The sequence below is a fragment of the Orycteropus afer genome, unplaced genomic scaffold (genome assembly GCF_000298275.1).
Source record: "Orycteropus afer afer isolate SDZICR_OR568_19922 unplaced genomic scaffold, OryAfe1.0 scaffold00571, whole genome shotgun sequence".
NCBI lineage: Eukaryota > Metazoa > Chordata > Mammalia > Tubulidentata > Orycteropodidae > Orycteropus > Orycteropus afer.
Window position 1 is genome coordinate 215490 of NW_006922158.1, and position 9527 is coordinate 225016.

Sequence of the window (9527 nt, forward strand, 5' to 3'; positions counted from 1 at the left end):
GGGTTTGAACTGCCAGCCTTCTGGTTAGCAGTCAAGTGCCTTAGCCACTATGCTACCAGAGCTTGTTGTTGTTAGGTGCTGTTAAGTCAGTTCTGACTCATAGTGACCCTATACCACAGAATACAGATGCCCCCTAAGATTTCCAAGGCTATAAATCTTTATGGAAGCTGACTGCCACATCTTTTTCTTGTGGAACGGCTGATGGGTTTGAACAGCCGGCCTTTTGGTTAGTAGCCAAGCTGTTTAACCACCTAGCAACTGTGATGCCTTCATCTTTACTTAAAACCAAACCAAAGAAAGAAACTCACTGCCACCAAGTCGATTACAACTCAGCGTGACCCCCTCTGGCGTTTCCGAGGTGGTAAATCTTTACGGAAGTAGATTGCCCAGTTTTCCTTCCATGAATCTTTACTTAGAATTTATCAATATGGGGATTCTTAAAATTTTCTCTGATTTCCTCATGTGTAGTGGAGAACGATCTTGGATTGTAATTGTTAGAAAGTGGGTGATCTGATATGTGTGTCTTTATCCTTTGCTCCCTCATTTTCCTTGTGATTCCTTCTTTTTTATTCTACCTTTTTTCTCCCCCAGAAGAATAAATGAATACAGAATGAAGGTCTATAATAATCTCATGAGATACAATTAAAATGTCTTTAGAATTGACTTTCTTCCTTATAGCTTTATAGGAAAAGAATCAACTTGATTTCAGTTTATCTCCTCCAAGAGACCAGCTTAACGCCCCCATAGCTGGTTTAAGCCATTTTTATTACTGTCTTCTGCTATTGGAATATTTCATCTCATCTCTGACTGTTACCCTTCTTTACTTTTGCCCTTGCTTCCTTCAGTGCTAACTTGAAAGTGGTTTTGTCTTCTTTTGGTGTAGTGGAAAGGGCACAGGGTTAGAGTATTGGTCCCCCATTTACTGAATTATGTGGCTCTAGGCAAGTCATGGACCTCCCTGTGCCTCAGTTTCTATATCTGTGAGCTAGAGATCATAATGAACTGTCCCTTGGCTATCTCACTAACATGATGTGAAGACGGAGTGAGAAAACGTAGGTGAGGGCACTTTGTTCGCCTCAGAAGTGGTTGGTACGCTGTGATGGTGGCTATTTATTGTTCAGTGAGTTGGTGGTTTAAAGTTGTAAGGAAAAGAGTGCAACTCTTCCTTAACCAGCACAGCTATCTGAAGCCTCTGCTGACGCACAGTGGGCCTCCTCTTACAACCACCCTCCCCACCTGCTGTGGACCCATTGCGAGATGCCTCACCAGCCCTCAAGCTTATGAGGTAAGTCAGTTATATCCAACAATTAAGTTCTTCATTAAATTGAAATCTACTTACTGTATGGATGGGCTGCTGGTTTTGTTTTGTTTTTGTTTGCCTTTGAGGTATAAAAGTCATGAGCGAACATAAGCATATTTTTGGTCAGTAGATTGACAATACACAGGAATCTCTTAAGTACAAGTTATAACTTTGGAAGCATCATTGGAGAACAGATACTGATTCATCTTACTTTAGGGGATTTTAACCAAGAATTCTGTTTCCATTTATTTGCATTCTGTGACCTGAGCTCAGTTCTAAATGTGTATGTTTTCATGATCATTTTGGGTTGTCACATTTACATTGAGAAGATTAGTAAAAATTTTGACGTACCTAAGAGTACAGCAGATGGTCTAGGGTTTCACACCTATCGAATTTTTGCCAGGAGACATGTCTGATTGAGATTCCATCCTTTGGCCTTAGCTACCAGCTTGTGATTGGTTGCTTGGTAAGTATTGCTACTAAGGAGTCAATGATAGATTGGCTAACTACCCTTTATTTTAAAATATGAGCTTTCATTTATTTTTTTTAGTTTTCAAGTTCTTTTTTAAAAAACCTTTGAAATGTAAGCTTTCTAATTCTAAACCAACCCTTCTGAAATAGCACACAACATCAAACAGACACCCAAGTAAAGCAAAACAAAACGTACCAATTTTGGCTCCTGTACTGCAGCACCCAGAGCCTTGAGTGCAAAGGGGAAGCTGTTTTGAAGCAGCGCAGATGTGCCCCCAGTTCCTTGCGGCCCCTTGTGCCATGTTAGAGGAGCCAGACTCAGCAAGTGACAGGAGTCAGGGCCCACAGGGTAGACAGGGTGGAGGTGGCACCCTGGGTCAGGGAGGAGCGCCCAACAGCTTCGTGTCATGTGGAGTCAGTGCGCACATGTGACATTTGGCTGGTGGAGTGGGGAAGCCCCCTGTGGTGCCTTGTCCTTGTCTCCCTCCCACATTGTCCAGGCTCCCCTTTCAACCAGAGTGTCCATTTCCTCTGGGCCCTCTGAGCCCACGTGGCTCTGTGGAGGGCTCAGGTGGCTCCATCGCTTTAGTCAGTGAGGCTTAGACCCCATTCACCATCACCAGAAGCTGAAGGATTCTACAGCGACCGCATATTCTGTGGAGCAAAGTAAAATACAACACACCGTCAGACTTCATTTTTTCCTATTATCTTTGATGGTGATAGCTACTTTTTTTAGTTATACAAATGACATACTCATGGCCATATTTTAAAACAGGATGGAATGTTAAAGTGAAAAGTAAAAGTCACCCTCCCTCTCCCGTCCACACTCCACAGAGGCAGTCTTTATTAATGGCTTACTGTGTACACTTTCTGATAGATTTTATCTATACAAACTTATACAGTAAAAGCTGCAAAAGCTAAAACCGATGTAAGGCAGAAACCTGTCAGAGAAGGGAAACTCAGATATTTTCCACTAATAGAGGAAAGAGTCCTTCTGTAGGACAAAAAATAGAAAAGTGGTGACTGCATCCTGCCAAAGGCAGGACACTTGAGAGCCCCTGAGGTCCCTCGGAGTTCCCTAAGAGTCCCTCGGAGTTCCCTAAGAGTCCCTCGGAGTTCCCTAAGAGTCCCTCGGAGTTCTGGCTGTCACAGATTTCACTGTACATGTGTGTGTGGCTTGGGCATTGTTTTACACAGGTAGGTCCATAGTAAATGTATTGTCACACATTTATACATACATAGTACGTATAAATACATAATACATAGTATACATACATAATACATAGTAAATGTATTGTCAATACATAGTAAATGTATTGCTACTAGCTTTTTTCACAATCCACATCATAGATTTCTTTCCACGTGAGTACGTTAGTTATGTTGCCTTCTCTTGCCTCATGGCTGCATAGTGCTCCAGTGGGTGGCTACACCAGAATTGATGTCATCGGTCTCCTGTAGATAGAGGTTTCCTATTGTAAATAGCACTTACAGAGGACAGCCTTGTACACGTCAATTCACCCAAGTGTATAAAGGTATGTAGAATAGATGTTTCAGAGGGGGATTGCTTAGAAGGCATATGCATTTTAACATTTGGTGGCTCTTGCCCCAAACTTACTAGAGAAGTTCCTAGGTGCAGAAAGCCCCTGCTGCCCAGTGAAGGAGCCACAGAGCTTTGTCATGGGCACCGCTGACCGAAGCGAGGAGGTTGTGGGCTTACTGGTACACCTGAGTGGATGGGAAGGGATTTGGGCTGGTGGGGGGTCATGGGTTTGTTTCTTTAACTCATATTTATTTGGCTTTGAGTATTTGGACAAGCTTCTAGCAGCAGCACATTTTGAAAACTTTAGATTTTATCTAAGAATATACTCAGTCTTTTTGACTATTTAGATTTTTAAAAGTAATATGTACTCATCATTTTTAAATACCCTTCCAGACTTTTCTAGGAGCTCTGGTGGTGCAGTGCCTAAGGCATTTGAGTGCCAACCAGAGAGCTGGTGGTTCGAACCCACCAGCCACTCTTCGGAAGGAAGATTTACTGCCTTGGAAACCCAGAGGGGGTCTCTGTGAGTTGGAAACAACTTGATGGCAGTGGGTTTGGGTTTTTGGTCCAGATTTTTCTATGTATGCATACATTTTCTATTTATTTATCAAAACAGGACTATGTTCTTGATGTTTTCCCCTTCTGTAAAACTATTTTGGCAGCAGAATTCCCATTAGAACAACGGTTACTGAGCGAGGAGACGAGTGTGTAGTAAAGGGTTACTGTATTTGGAGGATGTACTGCTAGGCATTGTTAATACAAAGGTGAAAGCTTTATCTGTTTAAAGTCATTAAATAATAATTTCCACTTACATTTAGTGAACACTTTCTGTGTGCCACACATTGTGTTATATAATTGGATTGCAGCACAGAAGATAACACAGGCCTACCTTCAGGGGGCTTAGAGTCTAGTGGAGGGGGTCAGGGGACAGATCAACATGCAACGGTTGTGATGTAGGGCTCGATTCTACTCTTGGAGCCTATAGGGCTGTGTGCAGGGTGCCAGGAGAGTGCACAGGGGAGACACCGCACCTCATCTCAGATCAGAGAACACTTCCCAGAAACAGTGACCTTAATGGCAAGTAGGCTTTAGTCCTGTGAAGGAGGGCAGAGGGGACAGCATACAGACCAGCCTGGAGGTGAAGGAGAAAGTTGAGTAGCTGTCAGCAGTTCATCCGACCTAGGGGTGCGAGGGCAGAGGGGCCAGATGGCGGCAGGAGATAAAGCTGAAGAGGCCGAGTCAGTGTCTTCTTCTAAGCCAAGGTGAGGACTCCAGACTTTATCCTGGGCCAGTGAGATATCACTGAAGGGTTTGTGAGAGGAAATCTTTTTAAATTGTCCCATTAGAAGTGTCTCCTAAATTTCTTCACAGTTCTCAAAACTTAAATTTCATTTGCATTTAGAACCAGGAACAATTGAAAGATGACGACTCGGATCTTATTCTCAATGATGGTGATATTAGCTTGACCTACGGGGATTCTACTGTGAACACAGAGTCGGCAACATCCAGCGCTCCTAGGAGATTGATGGGAAACAGTTCTGAAGATGCCTTGGATCGGGAGCTTGCATTCGGGGACCACGAACTGGTCATCCGGGGCACACGCCTGGTTCTTCCTATGGATGATTCTGAACCCCCGCTAAATTTGTTAGATAATACGAGACACGGTCCAGCCTAAGCTTATCAGTCCTCACTTAATGATTTGTAAAATTTGCACATGTGATCGTGAAGAAATTTGTACTACCTACAAAGTCCCAGTGCATGTCTCTGAATGTCTAAGCTGTATAAAGACTGTTGTGTGGCACAGAGAGGATAGGAAAGTCCTGTGCAAGGCAGGTTGTGAGCAAACTGTTCCTTTTCTGTTTTGTCTCATTGGCTGCACTATGTAGAATAGAATCATTTTAGAAAGTTCTTTTCACAGTGATGTTGTGTGTTCTGTTAGCTTTATGTCTCAGTTCTAAGTATCAAAAGTGACGATTTCCTCTTTCTTCTATTTACCTGACACTTAACTGGAGCACCGATTTCTTGTGATGTGAATTCATCTTTTGTGTGGGAGGAGGGAGAGGGAAGGGCCTGTGGCCTAGGGAGCCAGGGCAGGCGAGGTTCTTTTGCGGGGGACTGTGCTTGGTGCCCGTGTCGGGACCGTTCGCCTTCCCTTCTCTTCAGTGGCCCATTGTGGTACCAGAGCTGGGGAAGTGCAATGCCCATGGCCTTCAGATCACTGGGGAGGAAAGTATGAGAGTCCTCTTCCCCTTGCTGTGAAAAGACAGATCCGGTGATGACCAGATACTGCTGTTGAGAAAAGGAGACTGCAAGTGACCTCCAAGTCGTTCTTTTTTCCCCCAGAGCAAGACCGCAGGAGTTGCAGGCAGCTGGCTTAGCCAAGGACAGGTGTATATAGTTCAGAGCACGTGCTGTCCACTTGGAGGAGCTGGGGCCAGAGGGGGAGAGCAGGGGGCAAATAAGGAGCTGGGCGCTGGCAGAACTCCCTCTTCCCAGATGTGTAAATAGTCTATATTAGATAGTTGAAGATACGTAATGCTGCTTAACTTGGGATTATGTACTTTATCTGTATAGCGAGTTTGTGGTCAGAAATTTTTTATATCACTTTAAATCGCTGCTCTTTAGCAGCCAAACAGGAGCAAAATGTAAAATTTTTGAACTTACTGTGTCTAATTGTCACTTGTTAGTCTGTAGTGTTACTACAAGTTAATTTATGAATCCATGCTAGGTTCCCACTACACCAGTTGTAAGAGAAATGGAAATACTTTGGGGCGCCCTCTCCTGGGCATTTATGGTCAGAGCTGGCGGCGACTCTGCACTGGGTGTAGTTGTCTCCCTCCCTGTGTTACTTTTTAATATTAATACCCAAGCTGCCGTGTGTGTGTGTGTGTGTGTGTGTGTGTGAGTGTGAGTGAGAGAGAGAGGAGGGGGTTATTATTATTTACAGCATTCAAGGAGGAGCACAGAAAAACCTCTCATTTCATATTTGGAGTACGAAAGCGGGTCTTACTTTGTAGTGATGAAAATATCTAAAGGTGCATTGGTAAAGTCCACTTCAAAAGGGAATCCTTTTTGATGTTGCTTCTGACCTGGTCAAGTTTCAGAAGAAAAATGAAAACTTTGGGATGTTTCTCCCCCTCAGATTTGAGCAGCATTTTGCCTTAAATTGTACTCAATTAGAAAACTGATTTTCCCGAGGTTCAGATTTTCCAGTGAGAAACATCTTCCCAAACAGAATCAGTACCGACCCTCCCAGAGTGTCTGTGCTGGTGGGAATGCTCCTTGAGATTTTTAAGGGAATTCTCTCTCCTGTCATAGCCTGCAGGGGCAGCTTCGACTGTCAGCGTAGCCCTGTGTTGTGTAGTGGTAGTGACTTTCCTGCTATGCAGGAATCCTGTGAAGTGTGCGTTTGAGACAGTGTGTGCCTCGTTGTGTAGTAAATAACTCCTTGTTAATGTGTGTCTGAGTGTCAGCGCCATTTACCCAGAGTCATTCAAGTTGTAAAAGATTATACAGTAAATTAACAGCTACTTTTTTATTCTGTCAGGTTACTGAACTCACTTTATGAAACTTGCTGTACATACGTAGCATGGCACACTCAGTAACTCGTCTGTTCAGCATGCGTAAGACTTTTTATTAGGGAAACTGCTAAAGCGTGAGTGAACTAAACCTGCCTTCGTACTTTATCAAAGGGGAACAAGCCTGCTGTGCTCACGTCAGCACCTGGAAGAGCGTCCTCTCCTCCAGTCTGTGTACACACCTCCAAGCAAAGACGCAAACACCAACGCTGCTCATGGGCCTGCTGGTTTTAGACACCGGGATGGACTTTGATGGAGTACAGTCAGAGCTACCAGCCTGCACAGTACAACTGCTCTCAGACTTGTTATGTCTGTTGTTTGTGGAGCCTACACGTTTGAATGACTTGAACGTTGCATCTTTGAAGTTATTTTTGTAGGGTTCCTTTGCATTTTATCCTAGTTGTCCATGTTTGGCAATGTGCTGTTAAGGTAATAGACTTAATCCTTATGTATTTTTGGTTTTCCTTTGGAGTACTTGGACAGATGTTATAGTGGTTTCTTATAGGAGAATCTGTCATTAAAAGAAAATACAGCCTTGCAACTATGTATTTGAGTCACTGTTTATTCTAGTGAGAAGTAGAGAACTGACTTCATTTCTTTTTCTACCTATATATATATCTCTTGGGAAAGGGGGAAGACTGATGTTTTAAAAGAAAAACAGACAAACCTAATGGAACATAACTTACGGGGTGGCAAATTTTTGGAGCTTATGTGTGAAGGTAGGTGTATTTGCTTATGGCCACAATTGAACCATTTAAGAAATACGACTCAGAGCAGTGCAATCCCGTTACATTGATCTGTAGCCTGTTAGCTCACTGATGAATAACGTCATGAACATTAGACTTCTGTTCCCAGTGAGGTCGAATGGCAGTTCCAAGTTTGGTGGGGAGCATGGTGGCACAAATGTTTTTGCCACCAACTTAAAGTTATGGCTCGTTTTTGGTATATAGGTCAGAGTTTAGTTTACTAGATGGCAACTTCATCTAGTCTGGTAGTGGCACCAGCCATGCAGTCTGGGCTGTGGAGGGCTATGGCAGCTTGTCCAGCCCTTCAGCTTCCTTTTTCATGGCCCGCTGAAAGAGACAGACAACCTGTATCTGCAGACAACAGGCTTTTTCCTTGCCACTCCCACGTTTTCTGATAGACCATGAGTAAAACCCTGCGTGAGATTCCATCAGGTACATTGGTTAAGCTGAGCCAGGGTGTGAGTGCAAGGAGACGAAAGCATAGATGCTTTGACTTAATCAGGTCCGTGCAGATGATGCAGGCTGAGGCTTGGGCACTGGAATTGCTAACAAGAGTTGTTATTGTTATGTGCCGTCAAGCCTTACCATTTTTTGAGCACCTAAGGAAGGACCCATGGTGATATAGTGGTTAAGGCATTTGGCTGCTAACCTGGAGGTTGGTGGTTCGAACCCACCAGTCGCTCCACAGAAGGAAGATGGGGCAGTTTGCTTCCGTAAACATTTACAGCCTTGGAAACCCAATGGGGGTCACTATGAGTCCAAATCAACTCGATGGCCGTGAATGATTAGGTACAGACAGGAGAAAGATGTGGCCTTGGAAACTCCCTAGAGCAGTTCTACTCTGCTCTAAAGGGTCACTGAGTCAGAACTGAGTCAACAATGAATATTAGAGGCAGGCAATGTGTACAGTAGGTCTTTTAAAATCTACATTTTAATTTAATCTTAATGCTGTGTGGGTAAATTCTTAAAATCTCACACATGAGGAAAAGGGTGTAGAAAAGTTGTTATACTGCTTGTAAGTGACAGAGGCAGAATTCAAACGTGGTCTGACTCCAAAGTCCAGGTTCTTTGCTACCCTCCTGGCTTCAAAGGCAGGCTGCATGCTGATCTGGCGTATAACTAGAAGGCTGATGAAGGGAATTGCAGACTTCTTGCTACTGCCCCCCACCAGCTTGGCATCAGGTCAGGGTACAGTGTGACATCCCAGCTCTGCCTCTCTGTGTGCTGCACTACTGGCTGCTAGACATGTGCTCCCATGGTTGGGAGGTTCTCCTGTGTTTCATCAAGCCTGTTGACAAGGCAACCTGGCTAGGAGCATCGCTTCACACTGCATTCCAGCATTTTCACCAAGGGTTTGAACTTTCAAAGCAGTGGCTTTGTGTCCACATAGTTTGGTATAGCAGAAAAAGCTTTAGGCTTTGGAATTTCAGAGACCGGATTCAAATCCAGGCTCTGCTACTTGCTTATTGCATAATGCAGGCCAGTTACTTGATTTCTCTGAGCCTTTCCCTTAGCTGTAAAGTGAATTCCTTCAACAAATATTTGAGTGCCTAGTTTCGTGCCACACACAGTGGACATCGCAGCAAACAACTAAAGCACAGTCCCTGCTCTCGGGAGTAGAGTCTACAGGAGATCCTGATAGATCTCATGGGGCTGTTGGAGCCATTTGTGTAAGAAATACCAATTGCCGTCTAGTAGGAGAACACGTATCTTACATATTCAACAAATGATACCAAATGTAAATGCTGTGATGGAAAGAGGGTGGAGGCTATGAGAGCGTACTGGACCATGGTGGTGGGAGGGAAGAGTTCCCTGAAGAAGTGATTTTTATTAGACTCCAAGAGTAAGTTAAGTAAAGGGTTAGCAGGCCAAGGAAGTGGGGAGCAGGAGCA

At 44.0% G+C, this 9527-nt stretch overlaps 1 protein-coding gene across 1 annotated transcript in view; it reads left to right on the top strand.

Moving 5' to 3' along the window:
- SLC9A6 (solute carrier family 9 member A6) overlaps positions 1 to 4986 on the top strand; it is a 63787-nt gene extending 58801 nt beyond the window's left edge. Inside the window, exons 15-16 of the mRNA XM_042782996.1 lie at positions 1180 to 1285; positions 4714 to 4986. Coding sequence (XP_042638930.1) covers positions 1180 to 1285; positions 4714 to 4986 — 379 coding nt within the window. The remainder of the gene's footprint in view (positions 1 to 1179; positions 1286 to 4713) is intronic.
- The last annotated feature ends 4541 nt before the right edge of the window (positions 4987 to 9527 follow it).